General features: G+C 42.2%; 2 protein-coding genes across 6 annotated transcripts in view; both read right to left on the bottom strand.

Annotated features, from left to right (window-relative positions):
- RANBP17 (RAN binding protein 17) overlaps positions 1-702 on the bottom strand; it is a 162,007-nt gene extending 161,305 nt beyond the window's left edge. For 4 of the 5 annotated variants that reach the window (XM_072873453.1, XM_072873458.1, XM_072873455.1 and 1 more), the window contains exon 1: positions 573-688. In XM_072873453.1, coding sequence (XP_072729554.1) covers positions 573-590 — 18 coding nt within the window. In that variant the 5' untranslated portion in view covers positions 591-688. Of the gene's footprint in view, positions 1-572 lie in introns of all 5 variants that reach the window. The other variant, XM_072873456.1, reaches the window with a different exon arrangement.
- A 6,441-nt stretch (positions 703-7,143) lies between these two features.
- LOC140657007 (kazal-type serine protease inhibitor domain-containing protein 1-like) lies at positions 7,144-16,556 on the bottom strand. Its single transcript, XM_072873408.1, has 4 exons — positions 16,100-16,556; positions 10,047-10,207; positions 8,268-8,412; positions 7,144-7,283 (listed from the first exon to the last, which is right to left on the bottom strand). Exons 1-4 carry the CDS (start codon positions 16,554-16,556, stop codon positions 7,144-7,146), a joined length of 903 nt encoding a protein of 300 aa, XP_072729509.1.
- Positions 16,557-19,786: the final 3,230 nt, after the last annotated feature.

Here is a 19,786-nt window from a genome sequence, read left to right as displayed (position 1 = left end):
CCATCCAGCCCCGCCGGTACCAGCGCCACACCGGCACCGCACGCCACGGACGCTTTGACACTATCGCTACAACTTCCACAGCGAGGCCAGCATCACCCGTGTACCAGCCCCGTCGTCCGACACCAACCTCACGCCTCCCCCGTGCACGCCCCCCCAGCCCAGCCCGCCTGACAACAGCCCATCCGAGACCGCGACCTCGGTTCAGCACTCCGACGGAGCCCGCGAGCTCCCGCTCGCCTCAACACCGCCCGCAGATCCCCGGGCAGCTCCCGGGCACCTTTCGCCCCGCTGCCAGGGCCGACCTCCGCACCCCACGGTCCCCTGCCCCGCTCGGCCACCGCCGCCCCGCTCGCCCCACACCACCCCGAGGGCTCCCCCGCGCCCCCCAACCCTCACCCGCGCACCTCGGGACCCCCCTCTCTCCCTGTGCTCTCCCGAGCTCCCGGCCCGCCGCCCCCCACGGCAGCCCCATCGCGGCCCCGGCTCCGCACAGCCCGTGGCGCCCCAACAGCCAGGCCAGACCCTACCGGCCCCCGCCGCTGCGCCTGCCATGCCGCGCCGGGTGCACTGACCTGGACGCGCAGCGCCATCTTCCCGAGCGGCGCCGGGAGCGGGCCGCGGGGAGGGGCCGCGGGCCCAGCCGGGGCTAGGGGGCAGTGCCGCGCCGCGCCGCGCCGCGCCGGGGCCGGCCGGGTGCGAGGGGCGGACCGGGGCCGCGCCGTGGGCGGCCGTTGGGGCGGGGCGGCCGCTGGGGCGGGGCGGGGCCGCCGCGGGGGCGGCCGTTGGGGCGCGCGGGCGGGGCGGGGTGCGGTGGGCTGTGCTCGGGCGCGGGGCCGCTTCGCGCGGGCGGAGCGCGGCAGCAGCCCCGCCGGGGCCGGGGCCGGGGCCGGGGCCGGGGCCGGCTGGCGTGGGAGGCGCCGTGCGTGCGGGCAGGCCCAGCAAGGGCCGCTGGGCCGGTGGCGGGTGGCTGTGCGCGGCTTCCCTTCCGCTCCTGGTGCCGGCAGCCTAGCAGAGGAATATTTCCTGACGGGAAAGGCCATGATTTTCAGTAGTTACCGCATTTAAGTGCTGCTGTAAATCTGTATTTGGCTTTGCACGATGCAGATTAAGATACAGGTTCCAAAGAATTTACTCTCAGATTGTGACAGCACCAGCGAAAGGAAAGCTTTCTTCAGTGAATGAGGGAGCTCCAGGTCACACATTCTGTGAGAGATTATAAGAATATTCCCATTTTACAGCCAGCAGTTCACAAGTTGCATGGATGTAATTCAATGTAGCATTAACTTCCTACATTTATAAATCAATAGTCAATGAACATGGGCCAAGCCATCGTGATGCTGCTCTGTCTGTGCTTCTTAAAAGATCCAAGCCAAAGCCTGTGCTGCTGAGGTGGTTTTCTGACCAGGGCAGCAGCTGGGAGTTTCATTCTGCTTTGGAAGGTGCTGGAACGTTGCTGAGAGTGGAAAAACCCAAGAACGCTGCTTTGATCCAGAAGGCCAAAGAGATGGTGCTCAGGTGGTTACAGCTGCATCCAAAGGGACAGATTGCTCAGTTATCCCAGAAAGGCGGGAATCCCTCTCTACAGGTGCCTATAAAGGTTCAAAGAAATTAAGTTTAGGGAATAGAGTTATCTCAGTTTCCCGTTGGATGAGATGAATCCTGTTTTTTGCTAGCCACTGGCACAGATAACAGGTGGAGTCTGCGACAGCAAACGCTATGTTAAATTAACATAGACAGATATTTTACTTCCTAAGTTCAAGTACTGCAAAGACAGAGTCTGATCCAAGACATTCTCTTTCTAGAGTTAAAGGAATAATTCAGGGTTAGTGAGGAAAACACGCCATGTAAAACAGAGACAGAAGAAGGTCAATACGGAGGTTATCCAAGTTAAGGACACACAGTGACTTGAACAATGTCTCCAAGTATCTGCATGGGAAAAACCTGTTTTAATGCAGCCAGCTTCTTAACTTCAGAGGAAAAGGTGTAATTGATTCTAACCACTATAAACGGAAGCTGAACAAATTCAGAACAGAAATAAGCAATGCTGGCAGTCGTCTGCTGGAATAACTCGCACCAAAGGATGGTGCATTCCCTGTCACTAGATGGAGAGTGGTCATTTTCCTGAAAGGTGATGCTGTAGGTACGTGAGCTGCTGTCTTGGGCAGAAATTGGTGAGGTTGTATGGCGTGGGTTACAGAGCCTGTCGCAGACTGCGTGCATGTACAACTTTGCATCGTATGCAATCAGAGAGCAACAAGCTTTTCTCACTAATGAAGAAACCTAAGAAAGGCCAAAGCAAGAGAAGGATCTCTGTATTCCTTGTCCTGCTAAAGGTGAGCAGTGGTACTGTACAGCATGGAGCCAAACAGAGCCCAGGGTAAAACTTAGCAATGTGTATTAGTTTAGGCTTCACAAGACAGTTCTGGAGTCAGTGGCATGGGGATGAATTAAGTAACAATAAGTAAAGTGTGATGGAGGGGAGGCAGCGAGGACTGCTGCTATAGCCAGCTGACAGCATTTATGAATATTGCACCCAACTGTTTGATGTTTGTTTGATGTTTTAACACAGCATGAAGAATATTTGCCTTGACCTCCCCTGCTCTGAACACCACAGTGATCAAAAGTCCATGTCATTTTTATGCTGGTTAACAGATGATACAGGGCCTGAGCGGTTTGTGTAAATTATTCATGTTTCCCTGCTGCTCCATCGCCCGCATTGCAAAAATTCCCATGTGAAGCCTGGTAGCCCCAAAGAAGAGGCCCAGACTGGTAGAATTCCTCTGGAAATGGAAGCTGCTTTAGTCCTGGAATGAAAAAATGAACTGGGTATATTCCTAGCTGGATTCACCTTCTAGCAGCGGGTTCAAGAAACAGTTATGACAATCTAATTGGGGCAGGAAGAGTAATTTCTTTGTACATGAACTATCGCAGTTGAACGATGATACCATCACTGAACCATATGCTTTTATACAAAATACCTTCATTAATTATTGGAGAATGAAGCAAAATCAAAATGGAAAATGGTTTTAAATGGAGTTTCTTGTTCTCTTGCCCTCACAACTGACTGGTGGCTGGCACTTCCGAAAGTCAAAAGGATTGTTCTTGGAAAGCTGGCTTGGATTACCCAGTCCCCTAATGACTGCCTCATTCCTGGCGTATGCCTTAACCCAATTTTTCATCCTTTACCCTGTGAAGAAATAGAATCATTTATCTATAGCCATAGTCTAAAAGAAAGGAAAAGTCACAAAACATACCAGGAGCAGAATAAAAGGGCTGGTGATACACACAGAAGAAAGGGAACAGAAAGGATTTAAAGGAGAGCAGAGGGACAGATCAAAACAGAGGAATTCCCAGGACTGAGGAATAGGGAATGAAACGGTGGCTCAGGGGTGAGAAAAGTCAGCCATAAATTATAATGCGGAAAATTTGGGAGACTTCCTGTTGCAATACAATTACGAACCGTCCAAAGAGCCAGAAGCAGCTTGGCAATTTGGGTCGAAAAGGTAAGAGGAAGCTCTTGCATATCCTTCAAAAACCTTGGCCCTGTGAGCAGAGGGTCAGCTCTAGCAATGACTATGAATCCTGCTCCAGGTGCTGGGCCATTGCCGAGGCTGTGCTGCTAAGCTATGCAAAGACATGCAGAAATGAGGTTAATAAATAGCACAAGAGCTGAGCGTAATCTATGGACAGCATATGTAGCTAAGTGTGAGCAAGAGCTTGTGGCTTCTGCAGCAATGAGCCAGTTTCCAGCTTGTCTGGAGCAAGTGCATTTCTTCTTAGCCAGAAACACCCGTTCCCCTCCGGCCTGGGTCTCCTTTCTGTGTCGACAGACGAGCACGGAGAGAAGTTGAGAGCACAAAGCTTGCACCACGAGGTAGGCAGGGAGCACTTGCTCAGCTGTGTGCTCAGCTGCACAGTGCAGCCATGTGACTACTTGTACCTTATTTAATCATCAGTTGAATCATTTTAATCTCTGAGACACGGGCAATTGCATTTCTATATCCGATTTCTGTCAACTATAGCCTGATTATTTTAAGGGGAAAAAAATTGGTCTAGCTAAAGAATTAATGGATTTCTAGACTAATACCCGACAAAACTCCTGAGATTTAACACAGCAAGTAAGAATGTTAGATTGTGAAACTACCCCAGACTATGTCAGAGTCCTAGCCCAAAGGACAAAGCTGCATTAAGGAGTGTAATTTATTTAGGAACTTTTACACAATTCCTTTATCTTTACATGGGAGGGGGAGATGACACAGTGAAGATGCTCGTGTGACAGGCATTGACAGGAGGAAGTTGTGCCATGAAATTCCGACTTGCTTCCATGGAAGATAACAACAAAATTCTTGCTGTGTTCAGTGGAAGCTGAATTAAAGAAGGGTTTTAGGTGTGCCTCACAAGATACAGTACTGAGACCTCCCTGCAGTATTAATATACAGTTTCCAGCTCACGTCTGTCTCATTTTCTGCTAGGTGGAATAAAACCAACGTCCTGAATTTGCTGCTATTTTAGATTATGTGAATAGATCTGTTGCTACAGACAACGTATTCACAATTAGACCCATTCATTTGCCACACTGCTTAGAGAGGGCTGAATCTTCTCCATGCTTTTTTTATTTAATTTTAAGTTACTTGATTAAAGCATATAAACAAAACCAGCCGTTTCTGTCTTCCCAAAAAAAGAACTAGCAAATGTTCAGGGTATCAGTTCTCCTTCTTTTTTTGCATCATGTCAGGATTTTTCCTAAAATGCCGTTTTCTTACTGAAAGGAATGGCTGATAATTTACAACAAATTATTAAATATATTAAAAAATACATACAGAGACAAATGCAATATATTTTATTTAGAACCCTTTGTTCTGGGAAGGTTAGCTTTTTTTAAATAGACATAGTCCATCAGGCCAAACACTCGCAGACTGGTATTTGATATGGTTCTGCTACACATTTTCTCATTCAAACATTCTTTTCTTTCTGTTTTTCATTTTACATTAACAACAGCAAAAGGCCCTGAAGAATTCTAATTTATTTCTATAGCTAATGATTTCAAGATTATTTTCTGTGCCACGTACTAGTCTGTGCCAGTATATATTGGCACAATTTAGTGATTGGTTTAGTAATCTAATTCATTCATTTGCAATGCAGATCACAATTGATCTTGAATATATGTCTGCAGATTAAATAGTTCGATAAAAAATACCCACTTAAAAAAAAAAAAATCAGCGATTTCTACCAGAAAATTTTATGTTCAAGTTAATATATAGTGGCTAAACAAAAAAAGTTATTAGATGTATCACTAAGAAGACCAGGAAGAGCCCATAACAACAAAATCAGTAGTTAAATATGAAGCCATTTCATACTCCTAATTAAAACCAATTAATCTTTTCAATGACACGATGGCATGCTTTCTACTCATAAGTTGACAATACTCCAGGAAGTCAAACAAAATAAATTATTCTTTGCTTGTTTGCTACCTGGACAAAGATCAATAGTACCTCAGGGCAAACACAGCCTGTAGCTAATCTCTTAATGTAATTCAAATTGAAAGGAAAAATCTGCCTAATGGCAAAAAAGCAGAAAACAGCACATTAAGGGGGAATTTGTGATGCACTGTATATACATTAAAAAATCGACGTAGTATGTGTATGCATACAGTAAGATTGCCCTTAAAGCTTCCTTAACACCATTAATTTAACTTTGAGTTACCTCAGTGTGTGCAGTAATCACTACATGTCTTTGTGCATTGGATAAAGAAGACTGCAAATACTGAGGCTTTACATGCAGATGCCTGAACTTTTGCTTCCTTAGTCATGAATGTCGTTCAGTAATTTACTGCTATTCATCTGTCCTCAGCCAATGGGAACCAATAGGTGTAACTGCCTCCCAAAAGTGGTTTTCATAGTTTAGTATCTTCCATCACCCATTAATTCGGAGCCAGCCTTCATATAATTAGTTAACAAAAGCAATTGGAGAAATTTTTCAGGGTGATCACTTTATACTTTGAAGTCTTGTGTTTTTGAATTGCATTTCATTTGCTGTCTGGTTCATGCTGATCAATAAGTGGTTGAGACAGTTTGAAAAATGTGCATGTCTCTGGTGGTTTTCAGAAAGAAAACGATGCCTGCTTTTCTGTCTGCCATTTCCAGAAGCGTGGCAATGCTGAATGCACTTTAGTTGGACACAGTATAGATGGGTCAGATAGATACAGGAGCAAGTCTTGGATAGTCCAAGACAAAGGACAAATACTGGCTCTGTTGTGCAGATCTCTGTGTGTTTGAAGGGCATGCACTGAGCTACAGAACAGCTGCCTTCTTTAAACTGCAGTAATTCTCGCCAAACATGATGCTGTTCAGAGTAAAAATAACGATCCCAAATCTGGAACCGTTGCCTAGGCTGGTGGGAAGAAGCCGACACTGTTAGGAGTAAGTGCAAGAACTGTTACAAAAAGGAGTCGAAAGGTGTGCTCATCTGTTTGAATGCACAAGAAATCTTTTCTGGGTATTTTTGAGTATTGCTAGTAAAACAGCACTTAGGTGCTTTAGACTGTGATTGCTTCATGTATCTATTAAAAGTAAACAAAATAACCCCTGAAAGGACACATAATTCATCCCTGATGAGACTAACCATGGAACATTTCAACTGAGAAGGAAAATCTTGCTGAAACTTAGGAGAAAACATGAACTTAAGGAGATTAAAGACTGTTTTGCAACCTTCATACTCATGCTTGTTGCCATGTGAACAATCTCTTGAAATTTCTTATTATGTTATAGAAAAAAGGAAATTGATATAAGGTAAAAATTTTAACTGTGGACATTTTTGCTAGACAAATTAGAATTTTTGAAAGAAATTATAACATAATTTACATTCTAAAAATTAATATAAAATTTGATCCCTTTAGTATACTTAGTAGACAGGTGCATGTTTAAGAATTTTATTTAGCGGTCTAAATGTATGGATTTACAACTCTTCTTATTTCTGGTAAGTAGTATGATACACTTCAGCCAAAGTTGATTTCAGGAAGGTGGATACACAAGTAAAATGTGTGTTATCAGAGGAGCCATTTACAGCACAGAGGCTACTATTAAATATAAAAGAGTGTGAAAGGTATTGGACAACAGATGTATAAAATTATTATTCAGAGTTGTTTCAATTTTCATAGTCCCCGGATTCATATTCTTCCTCATCTTCATCATCAGTATGGTCTTCATCAACATAATACTCCCCATATTCAATGCTGTAGCTTGTACTTCTACTGCCATCAGTAAATGCAAATGCAGGAGATGAGTCTGCAAGACATGATTGATACCAGATTAAATTAGTTGTAGACAGAAACAAAGAGGAAAGTATGGGTTTGGATCTGCATGGCAAGCTCAGTGTTTCTGAATCCTTGTTAAGTCATCTATTAAAAGGAGAGGGTTTTTATCTGATGACTTGACCTCATACCATCAAAGCTCATGGTATATGAGCAAATTTCTATATGATTCATATTTTAAGATGTTGAAAATACATTTAATTCCCAATACTAGTAAACTATGAGTTCAGTCCTGTGCAGATCCTATGCACCTGAAAAATATGACCAGAGCCAATAAAGCTTTGAAAACCACTTGCTGAAACAAGGTCAGTGACAAAGCAGACCAGTGACAAAGTCCCCTAGACCAGGAGGCAAATATAAGACAATGCATCTTTAGCCTGCATTTGCCAGGAAACCCAGTTCTCCCCAGAGGAAGAAGGATGTTATTCTGCAGGACTGGGCCCAATGCAAAACAATAGTAAAGCTATTTCTTAGATCTTTCCAAACACACTCATTAAGGAGCAACATCTGTTTCCTTCCTAACTTTTTGAAAAATAAACAGCTAAGCAGAACTGCCATGATTCAAAGACTCCCTCAGCTACAGCAAGCTGTTGTTCTGGGTGCAACATCAAAGGACTTCTGTAGGATAAGGATAGTGGAATAATATGCATCTCGGCTGTGTGGCTATAATCCACAGCTTTCTGTTTTCTGGCAGGTGGTATAACTTCCAGCAAAATATTACAATGTTAACATGTAGGTATTTTTTTTACCAGAATTCATAAGCGCTTAGGACTTTTAAATACCTAGGACTGAATTTCCCATTAGGGGATAAAGTAAAAGAAAAGCACACAGAAAAGTTAAAATATGGACATCTTTAGGTAATTTCTCATATCCTTCATTTGCATTCTGACAAACCTGCCCTTTGCAGCCTGCTTGTATGCATTTTTATATTCTTCACGTCAAAAAAAAAAATAAATACCATCAATGACTTTCAATCTTGCAGTGGCGTATGTTGCACCGTACTTATTTTTGGTGTGACAGATGTAAACGCCTTCATCTGATTTTTTGAGGCCTTGAATCTGCAGCCAGCTTGTCACACCATACTTCTGAGGCCCACCTCTTGCCTTTGAGAAGAGAAAGAAATAGTTGAAATTAAGTAGCTAGGAGACACCATATTGGTCAAAATAGTTGTGGCTGGATTAAACATCATGCCAATCTTCGCTTTTTGTTTATTGCCATCATGCTTTGATTCTTTTTGATTCTGCTGCCTTATATTTTAACACCCTATTGTCTCTGTGCCTCCGAGTTCATGCTTGCCCTGCTCTGCTCTTTAAACCTCACTGCCCTTCACAGTGGTCTGATTCCTGGTCCTTTTGATGCTTCTGCTTCCCAGCGCTCCTCCTGTCTCTTGTCCCAGCACTGCTTCTTGCTGCTGCTTCAAAGCATTGCCACCTGTTCTCAAGCTCATAAATTTCTTCAGGATGAGAGTGGCAGCTGGGTCTGGGTGAGTTCAGGACCAAGGGGCCTGACCAAGCTGGCACTCAGCATCCAGGTTTTAATGGATTGGCATGAGATACCATGAGCTTTCACACTTCCGTGACAGTCAGTTTCAACTCACTCAGGCTAAAGCCTCTTAAAAGGGTGAGCTTTCTTTTCCAAACAAATAACAGAAAACCATTAACAAATGTTAATGGAGATGCTGTCATGCTGACTCTATTAATGAGATAGGTTAACAGGGTTCAGTTTAGTCTCTGAGGTGACCAGCATTTGGATGTGGCTCCTTGCACCATTTTTTCTGAGCAACTTCTAAGTCCACTAATCCCACTTGTGTCCATGCTGTCTCTGGAAACATTTCTAAATAACTTAGACTCTTAGTACTTCAGTACTTTTGGTACTTTAGTTAGCTTTTTCTGTGCTTTTTCTATCTACCTTTTTGTTCAGGTTATGCCCCATGTCCATTGGATCTTCTCATTTTTGGGTTGTGTATCCAGAAAGCTAGGTTTTCCATGCATTTCTCTGCATAGTCTGTGTTCATATTTTTGGTCCATTAGAGAAGGCATGCGGATGCAGGCTTCAGCCTTACTGCAGTCTGCCTGTACATCTGGCTTTGTTAGCTCATCTCCACAGAATGTTATTTCCATTTAAAAGAATTAGCATTTTGATTTATTTAATTTTAGCTCAAACTTTCAGGCAGTTTGTAGATCTACCTGAAGCCTATACTAATGCCATTCTACTCTTTCCCCTCAGATTAAAACACAGTGTCCTCCATAAAATGAGCAAGTTTCTTTGCTTTTCTTTTGAATGCCTCAGGGACTGAACCCAAATGGCAGGTATTCAGAAACAGCATCTTGCAAAGGAGAAGTTTAGATACCTGCCAGAATTGTGCTTCTGCATCAAGAGTAGAAAATAGTTGCCAACAGCCATCCTTCCCAGAATGCACCTTCTTTTAGGTAGTAGCCTAAACGGTTCCATATATATGTTCATTCAGTTTTTCCAGAATCATACCTATATAAGGAGAATCTTCCATCTTTGCTTTCCCTGAAGCAGGCTGGATGGTACCCTCCCTGTTATTTCTTCTGCTTGGATGGCCAAAATAATGTTCCTTGCACTGACTGAAATCAGAATTCTTTACGTAGTTAGAGGGCCCCTACTGGGAATCTATTTATTGCAACAGTATTGTATCCTGTAGGAGGAATTCTCTGATTAATCCCCCTACTCCTCATCCCAAACTGTATGAGGTGGAAAACTCAAGTTTTACCTGTACTGAGATGTGGGTGTCATCTCCTGGCAGAAACATTTTATTCCCCTTTTTTTTCCATTCAAGGTGTGGCATAGGGTAGGCTGACACCTCACAGCCAAAAATGACATCATTGCCTGTGAAATTCTGGACATCCTGAGGTGGCATAGAAATAACAGGAGCTGCAAAGAACCGACATAATGGTGCTTTAAAAGACAGTGAGCAAAAGACAAAACACGCAAAAGCATAGAACATTAATTCCTATTTTACATGATAAAACCAGTTTGCCTTTTGCCATCTTACACGTTATGAAGAGCCACATGATTCCAAGCAGCTTTTAAAGCTCAGAACACCTTGTGTCTCATTAAAGGGTGAACAGGCTTTTCAAAAACAGTTATTTCAAAGGACCCATCTGTCGTTCCCCTTGCACATGATCATGAAACTTCATGAAATTAAAAGTTTGATTTGTGTCCCATGAGCTAGCATTGTGGACTAGACTCAGGGCCCACCAGTCTAGCAGCCAGTGCTCGACTAGACCTTCAGAGGAAAGTACAAGAAATTCTGCAGCAGACAATCACAGAGTAACTTGATTGTACGTGATAGTTCTTACTTTCTGTTACATTTTGCTTAGCTTAAAAGCTAAAATACTGAGATTGCTAGCTTGTCAAAATTTGTTTTCTGAGTACATAATTTCCTTGAACTTGCTAAAATCTTATCCCTCTCTGTTACCCATGGAACTCATTGCAGCAAGTTACAGAATAACAGCATTAATATGTTTCACATTTATCCTCAATTGCTATCAATTTCATCTGATGTTCTTGTTATGAGACAAGTAATAAACATGATTGAAATCCAGTTATTTTTATAAGGGTTTATGTTATGTTTATCATAATTATTAGATTTCCACTTACTGGTTTCCTATTGTTCTCTTACCCTCATCCCCCTCCACTGTTTATTTATTGCCTTTGAATTATCCCCTCCCACTTTTTCCCAAAGACGAAGCTGACGTTAACCACGAGGGGGAGCCAGTCCAGGGATTCGAAGACATTAAAAATATAAACTATCACCTGATGCATTCGTACATTATTTAAATACATATCCCTCTGTAAGCATGTATGAACATACTAAATGTTAACAAGAGATGATGATATTTAGCAGCAGAGAGCAAAATGCTATATTTACTGTTATCACAGCTTTCCTCTGCTGGAGATCTCTACTTTTTTCCTGATCTATTTGTCCTCAGCAAGAAATGTTTTTCCTTCTAAAGTCTGTTTTCTTTCCATTTCCATACCAGTGCTTAAAAATGAATGCATTTTCTGGGCCATTAGACTTGTATTTAATTATTGCTTTTATTTTTGTACAGATCCCAGATGCTTGGAAATAGAAACATAGTAAATAATTAATATATTTTTACTTGCAATATTTGAATCAATATGTAGGTACAGCATTTATGCTTCAGCATTTGAAATTGTAACAGCCTGTTCCCGGTTTTCAAGCAAAGTTTCTAATACGTTTGTCAGTTTTTCAGGATTGATATCTGTGCAGAAAATATCAAATGCATACTGATTAAAATTAATTGCAAACAAATTGTACAGCAAAGTGCCAATTTCCCCATTTATGAATGCCTCATTAAACAATCCTGGTACTCTTCAAAAGTAAGATTTTCAAACTAGGATACTTAAACCCTTAAATGCTTGTTCTTTCATGAGAACTGATCATTCAGAACCTGTATATTATTTCAAAAATCTTGTACTCAAATCAGCATTAACTGAATATCTTGGATGAGAAATTTTTTGCCTATGAACGTATCACATAGGGTCTGATATTAAAACATACTTTGAAATATTAAAACTCAGTGCAACCACACTCCTTTTAATGATACATCCACTGTAGTTAAGCTAAAAGTGTAAGAAAGAAACCAAATGTCTACGCTGACTCACATGAGTTCTTTAAATTATTCCTGTACAGAGACAGCATGAACAACTTTTTAAATAGGCAGATGTTGACTGGTCAGTACTTTTGTTCTGGTGCTCCCACAAGTGTCCTACGGATACACAGACAACACTGAAATATTGCCAGGAACTGAGTCTTGCTCACGTGACTGTCCACAGCTGGGGCTCAGCCACGCCAGGCTGAGGGCTCTGGCTTCACCACGCCATGTAAACACATCCTTAGCCTCAAGGACAGAAGGGTCTGAATTACAGATCTACATTATAGCTGTTCAGGTATGAGAAATTTGTCTAGCACTGTCTACCATACCAAGACGAATTCCACACTGGAAATAGCCCTTCCTCCGTTAACTGTAAGGAAATCCGGATGATAGCTCAGATGGAAATGTCTAGATATGGTCTGCGTCCCACCCAGCTGAGTACTTTTATAGAGGTAGTTAAGGCTTTGCTGGACCAGGGCTGACCAGGACTGGCATCATGTGAGATCAAACTCATAGCAAGTAGGAAGAACTACAGTTGTGATCTAACCACACTGCCTTTTCTGAATCGGAACACACAATAAATACTTGCATTATCTACTCAAACTTGAAGTGCCTCCAGAAATAAAATAATATGTGTCTCACAACACCATTTTGCTGTATTTTACAGAAGAAAATTGAGGTAATGATGTAGCATTTTAACAGAAATTTACAAACTTCATTTTTGAGTGTTTCAGATTTTGTGTTCAGCCAAATTCTCCCATGCATATCTGTGTGTGGTTTTTTTGCGTAACTGTGTCTTTAGAAACAGTTCTTTACCATTATGATAACCTGTCATTTTGATTCCTGGAGTAGATAAATTTTTCTTGATAGCTATAGAAAGAATTCTGATGACTCAGTATCTGGAGGTGAATGCGCAGTAGTTGCTCCTTTCCTTTTACAGTCCCAGTCATGAATTATCCTCATGTGTTACAGAAGACATAAACCAAAAGCCAGGAAAAGTCAAAATACTGCTTCTCCTTTCACTATCAACATTAACCCAACATCACTCCAGACTAATGCATTAGATAATATGATTTTTTTTCCCCTTAACTCATATTGATTTTTGCTAATCTATGTCTCATTTGATGAAAATGACAGAAAATTTTGTGGATTGTTCATTTTTTTTACTCCAAAATTTACATTTAAAATAAATTATGTGACACAGCTAAATATAAAGAGAATCACTGCTAGATTGTTCTGTTACGTCGTTAAATTATCAGCAAGAGAGGTTTGAATGTGAATGGGGATGGATTAAGTGTGGAGAATCTGTATATAATCAATGTACTTAGTAACCTTGGTAAATTATTAGATAAACTGATCAAAACTAGCTTGCAGGAAAAGAAGGGCTTTTTCAGTGTTTCTTTAGGGAGCTAGACCTTTTTCTTCCCCTTTTTCTGGTGATAGACAAAAGATAAAAGGCTATACTCTTCTGATGAAAGGACTTTATTGTTATTTATTTATTCATTGGTTGCTGTATACAATTAATCCATTTGGCATCAATAGGAAACAGCAGATGCTTTGAAGGAAAAATAACAAAACAAAGTACTTTGAGTTGAGTGAAGGTTATATTTATAGCTTGGTACCAAAACCCCACAGTGTTCAGTGTTTGTTTCTCATGCAAATTGGAGTCAGCAGAAAGCGAGTGCCACAGCGAGGTTGCCACTCTTAGAGCCAGACTCCCTGCTGCCTTTTGTCATCAGTTGCAGCCATGAAAAAACAGCCTAAATCACAGTGCATTTTCACATGCCCACTGTGCTGCTTCAGATAGCTGTGGTGGCAAAGAGGTGGCTTACTGGTAGACTCTAACGGGGGACCGAGGCATGGTGCTACCCCCCCGTGGTAGCACCCCTCTGCCCTGCTGCTCGCTGAAAGGCCCAGGCTCCTCCCAGGGTCTAAAACACAACCTACAAACCCAGCATGGTCAGCTGCTGCTCAGAGAGGTTGAGAAGAGGGGCACTGGTGCTCCCCCTCCCCGGTGGGCCCAGCACCCACCTCAGGCTCAAGTGCTCTGCTGCAGCTGGGCTCATGCGCCATAGAATCATAGCGTCATTTAGGTTGGAAAAGACCCTTAAGATCATCAAGTCCAACCGTAAACCTAATGCTGCCAAGTCCACCACTAAACCATGTCCCTAAGCGCCACATCATATTATTCATCCTCTCCCCAGTTTATGTGTCTCTTAATTTTGATTATTCTTTTGGGTGTTTGTAAAATGGGGGGGGGGGGGGGGGGAAACAAACCCCCAAACCAAAACAATCTCAGAGAAGCTAATATATGCACAAGCATATTAAAGAGGCATTTTAGCCAGCTGGGCACTTTCCTCTTCAAGAGCCAAGGAGATGGCCCCCACTTTTCTTAACTAAACTCTGTACAGCACTGACATGGCTATGAACTTTCCTCCAGGCTTCTGTGCAATTCAGTAAGCTGAGCGATCCTAGGAAATTTCTCTGCATTGCTGGAGAGAGGGTCCAGCCTTTCTGGGGAGCCAGGGAAGCAGTGGGAAAGCACTGGGGATGATGCCTGCATGCAGAGCAGCTGAGCTCATTCCTCCTGCTTGATGAGCAGTGTTATGGGCCTCAGGGGTGACTGCAAGGCCTGGTGGATTACAACACTAGCAATTAAAAGTGATAGTACTTTCAAATTAAAGCTTTTTGTACGTGGCCAGTTCTGTTTAATTAATTGGAGCAGACCATTGCTTTAAGCCTATATGCCTGAACAGCTACCTCTGCTGCAAAGTTAACATCAGTTGCTACTTGAGTGGCACTTCTAACGGAAATCTTCCTGAAGGGGTTATGCCGCAAGAACTAGTGCTGTTTTAATCCCAAATAGGAACACCTACCCAAGGACTAACAGGCTTTCAATCATACTGTGGACTGGTACGTATTGTTTTCTGAATGTCTCTTTACTGACAAGCCTCACTTCCCAGCTTAATACCCTAATGGCAAATAAGGGATTCCTTAATGGATGTTTCTCTTGCAACTAGAGAAAGAGGAAAGAAGTCTGGTGTTAGCTGTTCATCACTTTTCCTTTTAAGTATTCAATATCCAGTGTTCATTCAATATAAAAACACAGCATACAGTCTACATTGGGGGCAACAGACTGCTAGCAAGGAATGGGTAAAATGTACCTGAGTTACTCCCATATATGGACCTTTGCCAGAGATGCAATTTCCGATTCCCAGACCGTTGTGTGACCATTTGTGACCCAGAGACCTCTTCTACTTAGTTCATTTGAGAAAATCTTTCATTAATTAAAAAAAAAAATTTCTCATTCAGAAAACAAAAGCCTGTTCATTTTTTGCCTTTTAATTTTATATTCATGTGACTTAGGTGAAAGGTGCCAAGGAGTAAAGACTTGTAATAATGTGAAGAATGAGAACAGCTTATGAGCAGAAGGCAGGATTCCCCCGTACAACCTTCCACTAACAATCCTTGCAGAGAACTGTTTATGCACTGTAAAGTTTTAGGTAAATTATTTCAGTTTGATTTTGTTCTAATTTTGGATTTCCACTTCACGCGTTACCTAGATTTTATGATGATTCCGAAATTTGATTATTTTGGACTTTTTTGTAAAAAGAACAGACCTGTTAATTAAGCCCTATCTTCTTCTATTGCCTCTACTTCACTGATTACCATATATACACACAGATGGATACATGCATGCATACACACATATATACATATATGTGTGTATATATATGAATGAGATCTGCCTTGCTATCACCACTTTAATATCAAGTCAGTCTTCATATAATAATAATTATTAGTCCAGTCCTCCCAGACTATCCTATCCATTCACCTACTCCCAACTATACATACAATTTTTGCAGAAAATATCTCATACTCTGCTTATTCAGAGTGGAGCTAGTCTGGAGACCTATGGCTTATTAGTCACCATGTAATTTAAATCTACTTATCTAATATAGAGGCTTATAACATACAAGATTGAGTACCAGCTGCTAAACCACGTTTAACACAAAGTAGTATTATAACAAGATAATTATAACAAAAATGCAGTATTAGTTCAATAGACTAGAGCATCTAGTAACACATCTAAAAATAAGAATCAGATCTTTTCTCAGTTTGAAAGTGCCTCTGTACATGTTACCTGATTCACATGGTCCTTTATGTTTCATGCTGATATTTCTTTTCGTAGCATAAGCCTTGTTGAATTGACAGATGTTCTCGTAGGTTTTCCCTTCAGGTCCGCAGATGCTGTCTTGAGACGTGCACACACACTGGGGTTCAGGGACTTCCCCAAACCTTGCTTCATCAGCATCCAACCTGCACTCAAGGTTGTCCCCACATTGCCCGTAAAAATTATTGCCCTGGTCCAAATCGCAGATCTGACCTTCCGCGTTTCCACATTCAGGACAGCAGCCGCAATGGTCCAATACAGTCCCGGCTGGACAGTCTTCAGGTTCAGAGCAAAGTGCCAAATCGCATTTTCCACAACTATCTCCTTCCCTTAACAGCCTCCACCAACCTCGGTGGTACAAGGCAGGGAAACTCTGAGAAACCTGCACCAGTACTACCAGCACTGCTGTAACCATCGGGTGCTTCATCTTGAGAATGTAACGAACAAGCAGAAAAGGTCCTTGGAGTAAAGCCGGGGGGGGGGGGCAAAGAGTGAGCTAGTGAGAGAAAAACATCACAATCCTTTTTTTGTGCTAGAATATAAATTCTACTGCAAACACAGGCTTTAAAAAGAAATTAGCATCAGATTCCTAATCTGGAACTGATAATAAAAATGCATACAAACCCACCGGCTTTTCTCTAATGCAGTTTGGAATGTGAGTATTGCTTGCACAGAAACCAAACTGCCCCTTCTGACAGCTGAGTTGAAGCTCTCTGAAAAGCTGTTTGCTCAGTGTCTCCTTGAGCCAAATTTGCGAAGCGCTGTTCTACTGAAACAACATTATATTGCAGCTATTGTAGAAAGGGGAACGGGGTAAATTAGTGCAAAATGAAGAAATTAACTACTACCAGCTTTTTTTTTTTTCTTTCCCTCATCATGTGACCAAAAAGATGGTCACAAAAAGATAAACGTGGGTACAAAGTAGCACCCAAGATACCAGTACCCTAGAGCTGAGCCAGCGTTCTAGAGACTGGAGCAAAGTTTAACACCAAATTTCATCCGTTAATGATCACAGCTAGGGGGTTCTGAATTACCAATTTACCTACAGGCTCTTTACAAGCAAGGGACAATCCAAGGCAGCTGGAATTGACTTTAAACTCTTGGATTTAAGATGAGAGGTACCTAGACCCATTAAAGAACCCATTGTTCTCTCTACATTTAGCTTCTTTTCAGTGTTTATGGGTATCTGTGATTTGCAACCCAAAATAAGGTGGTCCACGTTTGGCTCTAAGAACAAAGTGCAAAAGGTTTAGGACATAGACAGACATGAGCAAGCCACCACAGCATCTTTAGACACACCAGAAGGAGGTTTTGCTGAAGTATTAGATGCATCACTTGTCTTTTCATAGTACTTTTCTGTCTTTGTTTCTTAAGATGTGCTTGCCCTGTGAGTCATGAAGAAGGATGGAAGAGGTAAGTCTGATTTCTTTTCCCACTTTTTCTGTGCATAAATTTCTGCCAGCTCAGGGAGATGGGTTTGCAGGGTCATTTCTTGCCAGGTGTTGCACTTTTCTTTGTACATCTCAGGATTTACGCATGCTCCCTATCATCCTACCTCCTACTCCTCTCCCTTGCAGCGCTGAGGAGATTCCTTGTCTATAGACCATAGGCTGCTGTTACCACTGTTCAAACCATGTGCAGCTCAGCAGAAATGCATCATACTGCCTGTTAGAGGTGGAAGTGAAGCATAATGGACTTACAGACCCTGCAAGTATGGCTCAATAGCATGGGTCAAAGATCACCACTCCCTACAAATGAAACTCTCTACAGCTCTGTGATGCTCTACATCTCTGTGTGATGCTCTCTACAACTACCTGAAAGGAGGTTGTAGAGAGGTGGGGGTCGGTCTCTTCTCCCAGGTAACAAATGATAGGACGAGAGGAAATGGCCTCAAGTTGCACCAGGGGAGGTTTAGGTTGGGTATTAGGAAATTTTACTTCACTGAAAGGGTTGTCAAGCATTGGAACAGGCTGCCCAGGGAAGTGGTGGAGTCGCCATCCCTGGAGGTATTTAAAAGACGTTTGGATGAGGTGCTTAGGGACATGGTGTAGTGGTGGTCTTGGTAGTGTTAGGTTTATGGTTGGACTCGATGATCTTAAAGGTCTTTTCCAACCTATACGATTCTGTGATTCTGTGAAACATCTTTGTGTGTTTGTTAGCTTAAAATAACTCTGTGCATCACATTTTCAAGACTTACATATAAGACATTGTTAACAAGATGAAATAAAAGAGAAATCATGCTTGCGCCTACTTGCCCTGAAATCATCCACAAGCGGCTTTTTCTACTCTTTTTATATTCATGGTGCTTAGCTGCTTACATAAGCTCAGCAAAGGATGCTTTTTGTTGTACTAGCCTTGCATCCTCTGGTCACGTCCACAAAGGCAAATCTTTTGGGGACGTGTGTTTACTTTCCATCCCAAACATCTCCATGGCTTTTCCCAAGTTCAGCTTCGTACCTTCTGCACCAATTGAGATTACTTCTTGCTTTGCTAGCAGGCTGCTTCAAAATCACTTCCTTCTCCCAAACTGCATGTAATGCAATTTCCCTCTGGCTTACATTGGTGGAGCACTTCTTAAAGCCAGCCTGGAAAGACCTACAGGGCACTGCTTATTTCCCTGTGACAGCTGCGCTAATTCATATTCTGTAGTGCATGTTTTTGCTTTGAGCACAGAATCAGACTGTAAAGGAGTAAATCATGTGTGTAATTGATGCTTTTAACATTGAGAGTCAGAAAAAAAAGGAACCATTGAATTTAATGGGAAATTGATTTCTTGTCCCACCTTCTTATTCTGTTTAATGTGTTTTATTTCACACTTCCTCATCAAATTCTAATTGGACATTTAGTTTTGCATTATAGGGTCTACTCATCACCATCTATTTTATTATTTGTGCCTACAGCTGTAGGGGATGAGTATCTAGACGACAAGGATTTGCTAAGCTCATATGAAATAAAAAAAATGTTTATAGTGGTGAAACCATATATGCAAAGTGGAGCCAAAGGAGGGAGGGGCTGCAGGCCAGCACTGCCCGTGTTAACGCTGAGCTTTGCCTGTCGTCTTCCAGGAAACATGTGATTTGAGGGCTGTAAAACAGAAGAAAGTACCTCCTGTGTCCTGGCACTGAGGAAACCTATCATAAATATCCTAGAAAGCATTTTTGGCATTTATCTGACTAATGTAACCTGAGTTCTTGGTGGGTTCAGCCTCTAAATTAAGAACTGGGTATGCCTGTGGTCTCGTTTGAACCGCTGCCACTTGATAGGTGATCTACAGCTGAAGGTTACTTGGGCACTGATTCCTGAGCTCACCTGGAACAAATTGGGGTGGGGAGAGGTTAAAGCACTGTGCTATGACATGGATAAATGGCCTGATAGCTGTCTAAAACGTCTTTCATTAGCAAGCCAGCTGTGACAAGCTGAGAAGAGCGTTGCTGTAACTCTCCACACTGGATGGATGTGTGGCAGGGTCAGAGCAAAGGGGAGCAAGGAAAGAGAGCGGGATATACAGCTGGGTTTGAAGTGGCACACCTAAAGGCATAGTCCCATCTGGTTCAGTAATAAAACATGCATTATTTCAGTATGTCTCTAATCCCTGAAGCTTGCTTTGGTGGGTTTGGTGGAAGAAAGTGTTGATTTTCATCACAAACTTTGAATTAT

Source organism: Ciconia boyciana, chromosome 9 (genome assembly GCF_034638445.1).
Source record: "Ciconia boyciana chromosome 9, ASM3463844v1, whole genome shotgun sequence".
Taxonomy (NCBI): domain Eukaryota; kingdom Metazoa; phylum Chordata; class Aves; order Ciconiiformes; family Ciconiidae; genus Ciconia; species Ciconia boyciana.
This window is presented reverse-complemented; position numbering and strand designations above follow the sequence as displayed.

Coding starts and splice junctions, on each gene's coding strand:
- LOC140657007 (XM_072873408.1), bottom strand. CDS start 16,556: ATGAAGCACCCGATGGTTACAGCAGTGCTGGTAGTACTGGTGCAGGTT. Junction 10,208..16,099: donor TAAAGGACCATGTGAATCAG/GTAACATGTACA, acceptor GGTTCTTTGCAG/CTCCTGTTATTTCTATGCCA. Junction 7,284..8,267: donor AAGATTGAAAGTCATTGATG/GTATTTATTTTT, acceptor CATGTCTTGCAG/ACTCATCTCCTGCATTTGCA.